Here is a 15,091-nt window from a genome sequence, read left to right on the forward strand (position 1 = left end):
TTGCATATTTCAGTTTACTTTTGAAGTTAGAAAAGAAAAAGAAACTGAGGGAACCACAAATGAGGCCAGGGTCGTAGGAAGTAACAGATATTAAAGTAGCCTATGCGGCATCTGTTCTATATCCTCACATCGCTGTGTTGAGCAATAGGCGGAATATTAGCCAAACGATTAACCCCATTCACTTTACACAGTCATTGATATGATGGTTTTACCTATCAGTGTACGGTACTTATACTTGTTCATGCATTAAGCCTGTTGCCACTCTGTTGCCGGTTTGTTTTTCTGTCTGTATGTCTTTGCTAGTCTGTGTACTATTTTGTCCGCCGTGTACATGTACAAATATACGCGCAGTTTAGCGGCATGCGCGCACATACTCTCTCTCTCTCTCTTTCTCTCTCTCTCTCTCTCTCTCTCTCTCTCTCTCTCTCTCTCTCTCTCTCTCTCTCTCTCTCTCTCTCTCTCTCTCGCACGCACGCACGCACGCACGCACACACGCACGCACGCACGCACGCACGCACACATACACACACACACAAACACACACACACATACACACACACACACACACACACACACGCGCGCGCGCGTGCCGCCGCACACACACACACACACACACACACACACACACACACACACACTCATTTAAACACGCACACACACGCGCGAGCGCGGTAAAGCCAAGTTGTTTGTTTATTTTACTTTTAACACATCTGTACACTAAAGTATCAACTCCGAGAATACATAGATTGTTACTGTTTGTACATTAAGGTCCGTTTCTTACAAAAATTAAAAAAAGGTATCGTCATTTAAATATTCAAATTTAATTATGAAACAACGACAATTTCAATTAGTGCTTAGAACAAAAGTACAGAATAAAACAATTTCAGAAGGAAACGAACAAAAACATGGAGATGCCGGGGATTGAACCCGGGGCCTTTCACATGCAAAGCGAACGCTCTACCACTGAGCTACATCCCCAGCTGTAATATACATTGTTCGCAACCAAACTTATTGTGTGAGACTGATCGATGTTGTAGAGTTGTATACATAATTATATGTAATGCTATATTCACTTATCTATACTTTTTTTTTAATCAAAATTGTTAAAATCCTTCAACATGAGGATCACTGATTAGGTTTAATACCAACTTTTCAACTGCATCATATATTTATTTTCCGGATCGTTGTAAAATGATCATTGTTGCAACTTTGCCGGTGTCTATCTCTTTGTGTAGCTCTGTCTCCCTCTCTCTCTATGTGTGTCTGTCTGTCTGTCTTTCTGTCTGTGTGACTGTCATTCTGTCTGTCTTTCCGACTGTCTGTCGTGTCTTTCTATCTGTCGCTCTCTGTCTCCGTTTCGTTCTGTCTGTCTGTCTGTCTGTCTGTCTGTCTGTCTGTTTGTAACTGGCAATGTGCTCCGGTTTTTCTATTCACGTTATCTTTTGTACATTTAGTCAAGTTTTGACTAAATGTTTTAACGTTGACCGGGAATCGAGATAAGGGTCTGGTGTATGTATGTATGTATGTATGTATGTATGTATGTGTGTCTAGAGCAATTCAGAGAAAGTACTTGACCGATCTTCATGAGATTTCACATGAGAGTTCCCGGGTATAATATCCCCAGACGGTTTTTTTTCAAATTTTCGATTAAAGGCTGCCATATTCGTAGCGTTTATTAATTAATTCATATTGTTTACATGTGCCAACAATGTTATAAAACTGTACCTAAGGGGATATAATAACGATTGGCTGTAGCTTTCGAACACAGAAACAATTATTTCAGTATTGCAAAGTGGTGTTGATAGTGTCGAATGTAAACAGAACAGTCTCAAACGCCATCTTTGGTTTACGAAACGTCACGAAGTGACGTCAACGGTCTAAAAATAGCCCAAGTCCTGGAGAACTGTTGCTAAACAATGCAATAAAGAATTAATTATTTCTCGTAATTGGTAAGGACTTCAAACCTAAAACTTTGCAGGAAGCTTAATTTATACTTCCCCGCAACGATGGGAAAAGCCCTGGAAGTAATTAAACTAATTAAATAGGATTATGTCAGCCTTTAATGTCTTTGATGAAGACATATCCGGCTTTTTGTGAAAGTTGAGGAGGCACTGTCACGCTCTCATTTTTCAACCAAATTGGTTGAAATTTTGGTCAAGTCATCTTCGACAAAGCCCGGACTTTGGTATTGTATTTCAGCTTGAAGGCTTAACAATTAAATAATAAGTTTGCTCATTAAAGTTGTCATTAAAATCAAATTTTGCAAACAGATTGATTGCATCGTATTTTTCATCAAATTCTGCATCTAAAAATATATATACATATGTTATTTTTACTCTTAAAATGTGATCACGAAAAAAGAATAATTAGTACTACGATTAAAATTTAAGAAATCGATCCAAACATTATTTCATCTTATTCTTTATCATTTCCTGATTCCAAAAACATACAGATGTGATATGTTGTATTCAAAACAAGCTCAGAAAGTTAACAAGATTACAGAAAAGTGCGCTTTCCTGCTTATTGCAATACGCTACCGCCTATTCTGGCTTGTCAATTTCACTGCGTTCGTGAACAGAGCGATTTCCTTCTCGCGGGGATTGACGATCGAAGCTCTTGGAAAAAACAGGAGTGCGTTCAGTTTCATTCCGTGAGTTCGACAGCTTCACTAAATGTAGTAATTTCGCCTTACGCGACTTGTTCTTTCGCTTTGCCTAGCAACTGCAGTACAATCGCTTTCAATCTCTCTCTGGTTTATCTCAGCGGTAACTGCTGAAACAAATCTGTCACCGATGAATTATTTAGATAAATCATTATTAGCCACAGCCAGTGCTGCGTTTCCACAGTCAGCAACAAAACAAAATGCAGTCTTTCTTTATTTGTTTATTTGGTGTTTAACGTCGTTTTCAACCACGAAGGTTATATCGCGACGGGGAAAGGGGGGAGATGGGATAGAGCCACTTGTCAATTGTTTCTTGTTCACAAAAGCACTAATCAAAAATTTGCTCCAGGGGCTTGCAACGTAGTACAATGTATTACCTTACTGGGAGAATGCAAGTTTCCAGTATAAAGGACTTAACATTTCTTACATACTGCTTGACTAAAATCTTTACAAACATTGACTATATTCTATACAAGAAACACTTAACAAGGGTAAAAAGAGAAACAGAATCCGTTAATTAGTCGCCTCTTACGACATGCTGGGGAGCATCGGGTAAATTCTTCCCCCCAACCCGCGGGGGGTACAAAATGCAGTTATAATGGTTACAGATTGTTGTCGGGCAGTTATGCAAGATTAAATTGTGGGCTACTTTCGTCAAAAAAAGTACAGGGTTAGAATAGGCAAAGCATGCCAGGAGACTTTTTTTTCTTTTCTTTTTTGACCTCAGTTGCATGCAGGCTTCTTCAACCCCTCCTGTTTCCTTCTCTCTTTTTTTTTTCCTTTCCTTTTTTTTTCCTTTTATCCTTTTTTCCTTTTTTTTCTCTTGTTAATAGGCGGTGACCATCCTTCTTCATTGGTCTTTTTTTTCTTTTTTTAACTCCAAACATAGAGGTATATTACACACACGAAACATGGACATTTTCTATTTACAATGGAGATATTCCTTGTATTTACAATTCAATTTTTCTACTTAATATTTGAAACTCAAAAATTACAAACACTGATCCCCGACAAGTTGTCTTTCTAAAAATACTAACACACATTTTCTCAATTAATATTACGTGATTTACAACATTTCTCATGCCAGGAGACTAACACACTATGTTGGCCGAGAAGTAGTCTCTCAATGTTGCTGGTAAGAGTCGTTTCCTTTCATTCCACTCACGAACCGGCTGGTAATAACCCCCCCCCCCCTTCCATTTTAACCACCTCTTTCCCCACCATGTCCTCCCGGCTCCTCCGAAGCCGCCTCCACCTTGTTTTTCTCTGCTACAGTAGGCCACAGTAAAGTCCTACCCTGAGTTGTTCTTCTTTCATCGTCCGTATTTCTCGTTTTGCGGCTTTCGATTTGTTTTTGTCTGCCGAGAAAGGAAAGGGGGTACAAGGAATGCGTTAAAACATTGATATGAGCGTGCCGCTCCAGTACTGTTTTCAGCAGTCCCTGTTCCGTCGCTAAGCCTAGCAACGAGGCAACAAATCAATAAGAACCATGTGACGAGGCAGGCGAAGGGTTCTTCCCTGTTTCACTAATATGCGTTTCTGCTTTTGTTTGCTTTCTATCACGTTGGTGAAGCACTTTGGCACGTCTGATTCAGATTTGATGTTTGCGGTGTCTTGGGTGGAATTTCATGCCTGATAATGAAGTACATACCGTGTTCGGAAAAGTATAACGCTGTGCCTAATCCCATGCAGGGCCTCACGTTTCGCGTTGTTTCTGGGACCGAAAAAACTTGAAGTCATGTGACCTCATTCAGGCCCCTCGTCGTTGCTATTTTTGTACGGTGGCAAAACTGAACAACTGCCCGGTTCGGGTGCTTCCCTCAGTCGCGTCCGTTGACACATCGCAACAAAAAAAACTTAACACTTGACACGCGGCAGGGGTAAAAGTATTTGCGGATGAGTAGGTCTGTTTTGGCAAACTATTCTCCCGCTCGCGTTTATTCAATCGACTTGGCGTAGGCCCTACTACCGTGGCCCCGCAGGTAAGACTGACTGTGACACAAACTGCTACAGTTGGTCAGTAGTTTGTTCACAGGTGGGTCGCCCGGTTTACGACCGCCAAACTGTCGTCTGCTACTACTTGGCGTTGTTGGTCGATGAAGACCTGTGAAACCGCGCTTGTTGCCGGCATTTACGATCCACTGACTTCGGGTGACCAAGGTAGTGATTCAGTGACTGCAATTTGCTGACCGAAGTTTACATCACTCTGGTGACTTCTGTTTCATTATATTCCGAGGTACTGATTATATGGCCAGCTATTTGCGCGTCTGTGCGTCATTGCTTTGTTTGCTTTGTGTAACGTGAAATTTACTTCAACAATAATTGTGCGTCGTCAAGTGAAAGTGTCAGTTGTCTGGAAACTTTTTTCTTGGAAGAAGTTACACACGGTATACCGCCTGACGTACAAATCGACACCGCGAGAGGAAAAACAACTTTATCTGTATGTATGTGCCTATCCACCATAGACAGCCGTCCCAAACTGAGGTTGTTCTGAAAAACAGTTTGGCTGTCTTCGTTTTTGTGTGAAATGTCATAGTGGCATAACATCCTTAACTTCATCCCAACCATTCACGGCCCGGAGTGACTCGACACAAAGTGTGTCATGACATGTGCTTTTGTTTGTAAACAGGACGTATACACCGACGAACGTATAAATTATCCTCGATCCCAAACCGAATAGGCAGCAGAATGTGACCGCACTGCCAGCTGATCCTTCAGTCGATGAACTTGTAAAGCGAGGATGAAGTCGATTTCCATGTAAACAAAAAGCAGCTGCACAGAGCAACGTGTGTTGCAATAGAATACCTGGATGAGCCAACGGAGGTTTAGTTCACAGTGACGAAGGGAGACGTGTAGTTTCCAGGAAAGAAAACCTGCACGGATGTGTAAAACGGGAAATATGGCGAGCATCAAACTTTATTTCAAAAAGGTAAATATTAATTTTCTGTGCTGTTTGTGAGAAGTATATTTGACATGCAGGCCCTATACACGTGTTTTCCTGCTGTATGATGATTTTGTCCCCCTTGTCATTAACACCTGTTCCTCTACTTGTCAGCAATACCTGACACTCGCCCTCGCCCGATCTCTCTCTGATTCTGTCTCTGTGTGTATCAGTTTCTCTCTCTCTCTGTTTCTGTCTGTCTGTCTGTCTGTCTGTCTGTCTGTCTCTCTCTCTCTCTCTCTCTCTCTCTCTCTCTCTCTCTCTCTCTCTCTATCTATCTTGGCACACACAGCCGTCAGGCCGACACACACAGACACAAATTCACACCATACTACAGTACTGTGTTATTCCATTTTGCCTGCCTCACATTGATACTTTCGATTTTAAAACTATACATTGCTTTCAACCACGTTTCTAATTCATTACTGTTTTAAACTGCCTTGAAAGTTTATACAGCGTTCATCCTTTCCATTATAATATATATATGGCACACATCATCGATTTTCAGAGTCGGCCCAACCCTTGTACTTTGTATGGTGAGCATCGTACAAGGAAGAAAGACCGTGATGATAAATGTTGCTTTACGCCCGCACGGTGAAACCATGATTTGGGGTATTCGGGGCATGTTCCCGGGTGTTACGTATACGTTACCTCAACAGGAAGAAAGGACCGCAAGGGTGCACTTTTTGAACAACGTGTCTCGTGGCCGGGAAGTTTTATACCCCGCCCAAAACAGTTCATGTTTCCGAAGAGGGGGTCTTTGCAAAGCGATGAAAATAGATCTTTGGTCTCTTTATCTGTTCCTCAATATCTGTTCCTCTCCATCTGAGGAATACTTTCAGTTTGGGCGGGTCCTATCTAAAGTTACTATTTGACACGGGTGTTTTATGCTTGCTATTTTTCGGCTACAGGATCCGAAATTACGTACGTGGTAACACTGGTATTTTTTCGTGTGTGAAATGTTTGTTTTTTAATTCTCTCTCTGTAACTGTCTCTCAGTCTCTGTCTGTCTGTCTGTATGGATAGATGGATGGATGGATGCGTGGATGTCGCTCTCTCTCTCTCTCTCTCTCTCTCTCTCTCTCTCTCTCTCTCTCTCTCTCTCTCTCTCTCTCTCTCTCTCTCTCTCCTGAACACGAGTAACTTAGTGCTTACATTTATGATCATGTTTGAACTAGGTCCTTATAAAATGATGTACTTTTAAGAACTACTGCAGTATTATGTAAACGAAGGTGAGAATACGCTGTTGTGGTTTTGTCAGTGATGATGGGGCGTCAGAAGGTGAAAGGACGTTCAACCAAGACAGCGAGATGATAGAAGACATTACTGAGCCGACATTTTCATTGTTATAATAAGTATAATAGAAGTGTAATGAAAACGTTCCAGATATGAAACCTGCTAAACAAGATGCCGGAAAAGCTCAACGGTAAAGGACTGTTTTTTTTTGTTTTTTTTTGGGGGGGGGGTGAGAATCAACCAAGGTTATGACAGGTACAGCAGGTGAGGTCCCTTCGATGAGAGGACAACTCCCAATAAAGCCAAAGGACATACTCGGGTTTCTGCATTCCAACAGGTGTACTAATACCTTGACCAAAATGTGCAGGTCCCTTTCTGCTGGTCCCAATGGGACAATTATAATTTTGGATGATTAATGAGATGAGGATGATTATAATGATGATGCTTTGGATTTCCAATTTTGGTTTTGAGACTACTCCTTTTGTTCACAGTATTCACTTTTGTCGTTCACGAGCTCGATGACTCACAGTGGATTTGTTTTCTCCCTGGGGTGCATTCAAGCGACCCAGTTCCTGTTTTGCAAAGCTGGCATTGTGTTATTCTATCCTTGGCCGGATGACTTCAGATTAACTATATATACTTTGAACGCCATTCCAAATCAGATTCTGTAGGCAATCAAGTTGTATTAATATCCGCGGCTGGGTGACTTCGGATTAACTATACTTTGAACGCTATTCCAAATCAGATTTTGTAGGCGATCAAGTATTAATATCCGCGGCCGGGTGACTTCGGATTTACTAATCTGAAACCGAAGCCAAATCAGATTTAGTGGGCGGTCAACCCAGGACATAATATCCGGTAAAGCTGTGATCTTTTCACATGTAAAGTTATAAACTGGTACATTTACGGGCTCTTACTTGCAGTTATTAATAACCGAGTATTCAAACAAAGAAATCTAGATTATACACATATCCCATCTCCAAAAATATAATCACTACCGTAAAGCCTGACAAACGAAAATAGCGTGACGTCCATCATTGTCACGATTTAGAGATGAAAAGTAACAGCGCTTAAAGACGCAGTTATAATGTTTCCGAGAGTAAACCGAAGGACCTAAGTCAGTTTAATCAGACCGGTATTTATTATATATATGTACATTTTATATGCAAGCTCATAACATAGCAGCACTGTTCACGCGAAGTCCCCACTGTCAGTGATTAAACTAATTAGGGCCTAGATCAATTACTTACACATTCATCGACATAATCATCAATCAATCAATGAGGCTTATATCGCGCATATTCCGTGGGTACAGTTCTAGGCGCTCTGCAGTGATGCCGTGTGAGATGAAATTTTATACGGCCAGTAGATTGCAGCCATGTCGGCGCATATTTACCTTTCACGGCCTTATTCCAAGTCACACGGGTATGGTAGACAATTATTAACTGTGCCTAAGCAATTTTGCCAGGAAAGACCCTTTTGTCAATCGTGGGATCTTTAACGTGCACACCCAATGTAGTATACACGGGTGGTGGTTCGGACACCGAAGAGAGTCTGCACACAAAGTTGACTCTGTGAAATAAATTTCCGCCGAACCTGGGATCGAACTCGCGCTGACAGCGGCCAACTGAATACAAATCCAGCGCGCTACCAACTGAGCTATACCCCCGCCCCATCATGTCAGTATCTGACTGCTCTCGGTTCCGAACCGGCTCCATCCATACAGAAACGTCTTTGATTGTACATCTAGCCTTGAGCTGGCTGATTGGTACACAGGGGCGTAGATGTCGTTAATTAAGTTAATTGGGATATATTTGAACATAACTGTTGGTCCCCAGGAGGCCCAGTGATTTCGGCGGTGTCGGTTTTACCGTCTCTTTACACTTTTCTCTCTTTCTTTCTTTCATTTCGTACGTTTTCTTGAGACTTTTTGTGGTATCACGATACGGCATGAATTTCAAACTCAGTATGCATGTGCATAATCATCCGACATTATATTTAATGTCTTGTAAACGTTGAGTGCAAGTCACTCAATTTCCCTCTGAAGGATTCTGATTATGTTCAGCAGCTGTTTATTCATGGCCACAACGCAGTCAAACGGTTCTATATTCCAACGCACGTTTAGCTTTTGAAATATTCTATAGAAGTTCCGCATCATTAATATTAGCAATCAAAATCTGATGATCATTGATCATTGTCAACGAAAGCACACGCTGCTCGGTATAAACCCGCACTCTCGGTCACCGATTTATCATCAGACCCATTTCTGTTGTGTTGTAACTGACTGCATGCAATCGGGGTTTCCGCATCAAAAAAGTAAATGAAGCGTGGAAAAAGCGTTTAAACTAAATTTAGATTGCGAACAACGACTTGATGGGTGTAAACGGTCCCAGTAATGACTAGAGGGGGAGTAATAAGCTGCGCGTGCACGTGAGACAAGCATGGCGTTTATAAAGCTTCCTTTTTGCGTATGATAGTGTCTGTATCTAACGACTCTTGATTAAAAACCTGCTTCAACAGTATTAACACACCACTCATTATCCCTCAGCTCGCTGACTAGCATACAACGTAGTTGTGTGTGTGTGTGTGTGTGTGTGTGTGTGTGTGTGTGTGTGTGTGTGTGTGTGTGTGTGTGTGTGTGTGTTCCGTTTTGTTGTTGTCCTAACGAAAAACGAGGCGTTGAATTTTTTTAAGATTTGAATACATTAGGACAACGACTTGATGGGTATAAACGGACCAGTAATGACCGTAGATGAGTGTGATGCGGTGCGTGTACACATGAGGCAAGCACGGTGTTGATAAAGCTTCCTTTTTGCGGTTGTTGTTGTTGTTGTTGTTGTTGTTGTTGTTGTTGTTGTTGTTGTTGTTGTTGTTGTCATAACGGCATGAACTCCGAGTGTCCGAACGAGAGGGGAAATACAGCACGAAAAAAGCCATTGGGCTTGAATCCATGTGGACAACGCTTTGATGCGTGTAACGGATCCTTTTAATGACTTTGAGTGGGACTGACGGGTAGCGTGTACACGTGAGACAAGTCGCGATGTTTGGATCGTTTGTGCGTGTGCGTTTCTTGCAGGCACAACTGCATGCGTTCTGAGTTTCCTCTTCCAAGGCGATCATTCAGCGCAGAAAAAGGCCATTAGACTAGAATGTGGACAACGACTTGATGGGAGTAAAGGGCCCCAGTAGTACTGACCGTGAGTGGGAGTGATGGGTGATTGCAAGCACACGGGGGGGCACCTTGCATTTTTATAGCCTCACTTTGTTAATGAACGCGTTTACACGAAGTTTCCAATTTTAGGTCGTAAAATTCCCCCTTTTTGAGAATAATAGCCTGATCTTCAAAACTTTTTAAAACAAGAATTCGTGTCTAAAACGCTCCATATGCACTTGCTTTTTTTTAACGGAAAATGTCGAGAGAAGGGCGCAGGGGGAGGGGGGGGAGGGGGGCATGCAAGTACGTGACCCAGAGAAATGGGAAGTCAGAGAAAGAGATAATCTTATTTCAATGTTATTCAAAAGCATGTGTTTGCTTTGCCCCCCCTCCCCCCCCCCCCCTTTCCTCCCGCGAGCACAAATGAAAGCGATATTGAATACGAAACTAACTATGGCTTTTGAGTTGCAGACCAAGAAAACACCGTGCTTCCTGGCTAAAAAAAACTTGAGATACAACTTCTTATCTCAATCAGGCATGCTTGCTATTAGCTTATAACACCTACCCCCCCCCCCCCCTCCTAAATCGCTTCACCGTGTCCACTGACGTTGACTCGCAATATTCTGTCCAAGTCAAGTGGGTTTCCACATTGCACTTCCACTGACCACGAAGGGCCATATCAGGGCGGTGCTGCTTTGACATATAACGTGCGCCACACACAAGACAGAAGTCGCAGCACAGGCTTCATGTCTCACCCAGTCACATTATTCTGACACCGGACCAACCTGTCAGGAGGCATGCTGCGTACCAAGAACGCGAACGCTATACGACCAATCACATTAACATACATGAGGGAGGGAAGAATGATAGCCACTTAATTATAAAAAGCTGTTGTCAGCCCAATAACATTGACATGTACATACAGTAGGGGCCCGGGGAGGGAAGAAAGATAGCCACTTTGGTCCAAAAAAATGTTGTCAGCCCAATAACATTGACATGTATGTAGGAGGGAGGGAAGAGAAACAATCACTTGGATCACAAAAGCTCTAAATGAAAGGAGTGTACAGACAGTCGGACTCCAAGCCATACACAAACAAAACAAAAACGCCTCGATCGGTTGGCCTGGGGACTGTAAAAACAATCGCCCAATGCAGAATAACTGAAAGGTAACTTCGCGCAATACATGTCGACACACACCGGCCGCCGACGACCAGGGACACACCTCTCTTACATTAGCAGGAAAACTCTGGCGTTGCTTCCAGACTGCGACAGTCGAGGCCTGACGAGGGCAAAAACCAGAGCTGTTCATTACAGCGTTCGCGGAAAAAAACATTGTTTGGCAGCACACTGCCTATGGCTACGGGTCACTGAGTAGTGCCAGATACACTTATAGACTCTGGGAACTATTAGGAATAATGTGTATTTGTATACTAATAGATGTGTGGAAGAGGCAGACACAATTAGTGAGAGGCTCTCGGAAGTAGAACTATTAGGAATACTAGTACTGTGAATGTGTATTGTATGCTGAGAAATCGACCATGTCAAATAAGGGACCCTGGGAATAATGTGAAATTGTGTGCTTAAACAAAACTCAGGCCATACATACAGAGAATCTGCGTGAAGCAAGATCGATTATTTCCGTTTTGGTGATGTATGTACAGTATTTACAGTTCACTACCGGAAACGATGTCAGGGGAGACGGGGGGGGGGGGGGGGGTATATTCTGTATTTGAGATAGTTCTCGAACTGTTCCGCTTGGCCTGACTTCACGGATCATGATTGGAGCCTGTTGACAGATATTGATCAGATCAGACATGTTTCTTGCCACTGCTCGCATTCCGGTCTTGAGACAAGTTTTGTTGTGAAATTTCAGCACCTTTCCCAGCGTGTCTGGATTTGTCTGTTGGTTTGGTTCTGCGTGATTAATCATAGTTGTCGGTTCTGTTCTGTTTGGCTAGCTTGATTCATGCAGTATGTGTGGTCACCAGCCCACGTGCCGCCTCCCTCTCTCACACCTTCCCCCCCCCCCCCCCAACCCCTCTCCCCCAGGCCCTACACAATCCTCTCCTAATAACGCCCCCCCCCCCCCCACACACACACACACACCTCCTTCTCTTCTACGTCATGCTTCCTACATCCACTCAAATCTCGCTCAAACATTTAATGTGTATTCAGTCCTAATACTACTGCTTGATATTACCGCGAACTCTGAGTTGTCTTTGTGATTTAGTTTCATAATTTACGAGTGTACTTGCTGAATTCCCAAGGTTCATCGACAGATAAAGGACCCATGTTGAAAAGACAGAAATAGATTGGTGCTTCTTAATCTTATTCTCCCTAATGCCAGAGTTATAGTTCCGCATGACTGAAAGTCTCGCTTTGGTTGTATTTTTATATTTAGAGCGTGTATTCATTATTGTAAAACGTTTCATCATTAGATTCTAAACATTTACATAAACTACGGTTTGATTATTGAGTGTGTTTGTCGGCTCCTGTTCGTAAAGAATGTACACTATCCGAAATCGTGATTTCCCAATCGCTGTACAAATATATCATCCACCACCCCATTCCCGCCTTCTCCTTTCCCACCACCCCATTCCCGCCTTCTCCTTTGGTTTAAACAATGTTTTATTAAATCAAACATGGTACAACAATACAACGATAAACAATAGGGACACGAACTCAAGCGAACGCTTATATTACGCGCCCTACGTAGTTACAAATTAACAAAAATATGATGCCGGACAAACATTACTTATAAACTATGGAACTATCTAGGTCAACAGCATAGTTGAAGCAAACCAAAAAGAACAGGAAAATGCTAGCAGGAGGAAGAGGGGGAGGGTGGAGGTGGGACGAAAGAATGGTAGGTACATATGAAAGATGAATTTAAGGTGGTTAGCGCATACAAAAAGAATATACATAGTACATTGTAAACTGTAATCCAGTGGCAAATAAGCAGTAGTTCGCTGAATATATAATTGAAAAATGCATATAAAATAAGGGTTGTTGGCATGGATATGCGTACTGAGTCAAATTAACAAATTTCCCATTACCCCATTCTTTGCAGAGCACGTCAGCAGTGTTGATTTCATTTGACGGGGATGTATTATTCATGTTAGCCAAAGTTTGACTTTCATTAGTCGATCCAATGGACGAACCAACTGTATATTCGGTCCTTCCATTGACGATCTGTTTAACTAATTCAGTTCCTGTGGCATTAAGCTTTTGAGTACGCTCTCTCTCTCTCTCTCTTTCTTTCTCTCTCTGTTTGTTCTGGCACTTATTCGGTGGTGTTTCTGATCATAAAACGCTGGCAATGCGTTCTTTCTCTCATGCCGTTCTTTTTTCTCTTAAATGTGTACAGCGCAAAGTCTAGCCTTTTTATTGTTGTTTTATTTTGTTTGTTACGCCACCTCTATGCATGGAAAGAGCAATATAACTGGCATGGATTGTCCATTTCCCTCTGATAGTAAATCACAATGCCCATGTAAAGACTTTCCAGGGCGTCGTCTTACAACTTTACTGACCCTTGGGTCTGCAAGAACTGTTGATTCAACTTTTTTTCATGTTGTTGTGGTTGTGGTTAATTTTGCCAAAGTCAAGCACAGCCTTTTGAAGTTTGATACAGAGCTCATGTCGTAGTGTGTCTTCCAAAAAAAAAAAAAAAGAATTGTAGTTTATCAGAACGTTTCAGTATTGACAAAACAATACTTTTCATTTACGTTATGTGACGGTTTTTTTTCTCAATAACTAAACGTTCCATAACCTACAATTCTTGTTGTTTTTATTCTAAAAGTGTGCCTGTACTGATAAGATGGCGCCGCCCTTTCGCAAGTAGCCGTTGAATCTTGACTTGATCAAGTTTCGTCCTTGGAACTGACGGCCAAATCTCTGCAAACTGTGGCTATTTTGGCCCAAATGCCTAATAGCCCGACGACGTGACGATTGAGTGCCCGACTTGGCAAGTAACAACCATTATATGTCTTTCTGCTCGTGCGACAGACGGGCACGGGTGACTGAGCAAACAGACACGTTTTGATTAAGTACTGCGTTAGTCTTGCCTTTTAGCGTTGTAAACTGGCTGCTGCAATCTGATCCTCTGAATTCGCATAACTTTTTAAAGCATAATTATTAAAGTCACTTGAATTGACATTCCTGTCACGAATTGAAAAGAACAGATCTATGCGTCTCATAAAATGTACATCTTGTTCAGAAGGATAACATCGCGCGGCCATTTTAAGAGCGAAACTGACAGCTAAAGGGAGACAACAATGATGGCTTAGGCCAGTGCATGCATTTTCTTCAACCTTCGACACAAATGACCAAATGTTGCTCACTTTCGGAGCTCAATCCGTGAATTAATGTCACAGGAGTCATGCTTTGCTTGCTAAAAGGGGCTTTTATGATAATACGCAATAATGGCACTGGATTGCCTGAATCAGTTTACGACGCTAAAGTTCAAGATTACCGAATACTATAGTAGGAGTTTGTTTGTTCGGTGTTTATTGTTCTATTTCTTCTACACATCACACCTTTCCCAAACGTCCTTGCAAATAGCGTAATCGAACACTATCAAAATGGGCTCTTGTGACAGAAAAGGGGTGGGGAAGAGGATACCAGAAACTTGAGTTGCAACTTGCCCTCAGTGGTTACATTTCACCATTTGATATCTCGCTCCCTCTTCAAGTTTCAACCTGGCCAGTTTCCTGTGCTGAGGTGCACGAAGCAAAAGTGGGTGCCACCCAAGTTGGTGGGAGCTAGCCGCGGGGTTTGACTGGTTGACATTGAGACTTGTGGTGATTTTAACCAATCAGACCCCGCGGCTGGCTCCAACCTACTTGGGTGGCACCCAACTTCGCTGCCACCCAACTTCGCTTCGTGCACCTCAGCCCAGGAAGCCACATAATTATCGTGGGGTTATCAACCTGTCGCGGGGGCCCGGGTAGCTCAGGTGGTAGAGCACTGGACTTGTGAACGAGAGGTCGCTGGTTCGAATCCGGGCCGGGACGGACACGGGTCAACTTTATGTGCAGACCCAGAGACGGTATCCATCTCCCACCCCCGTGTCACCACAATGGCACGTTAAAGATCTTGG

At 42.6% G+C, this 15,091-nt stretch overlaps 1 protein-coding gene and 1 non-coding gene across 3 annotated transcripts in view; one reads left to right on the forward strand and one right to left on the reverse strand.

Annotated features, from left to right (window-relative positions):
* The window catches only part of LOC138958375 (uncharacterized), a 55,667-nt gene that overhangs the window by 8,164 nt on the left and 32,412 nt on the right, over positions 1–15,091 (forward strand). Inside the window, exon 1 of one of the 2 annotated variants that reach the window (XM_070329498.1) lies at positions 4,208–5,591. The exons of the other annotated variant lie outside the window; for it this stretch is intronic. Within the exon in view, the coding sequence (XP_070185599.1) occupies positions 5,544–5,591 (48 nt within the window). The 5' untranslated portion in view covers positions 4,208–5,543. Of the gene's footprint in view, positions 1–4,207; positions 5,592–15,091 lie in introns of those variants that run through there. 2 annotated transcript variants of the gene reach the window in all.
* Trnaa-ugc (transfer RNA alanine (anticodon UGC)) lies at positions 907–978 on the reverse strand. Its single transcript has one exon. It is a non-coding gene; the product is annotated as a tRNA-Ala (tRNA).

This window comes from Littorina saxatilis, linkage group LG2, assembly GCF_037325665.1.
Source record: "Littorina saxatilis isolate snail1 linkage group LG2, US_GU_Lsax_2.0, whole genome shotgun sequence".
Lineage (NCBI taxonomy): Eukaryota > Metazoa > Mollusca > Gastropoda > Littorinimorpha > Littorinidae > Littorina > Littorina saxatilis.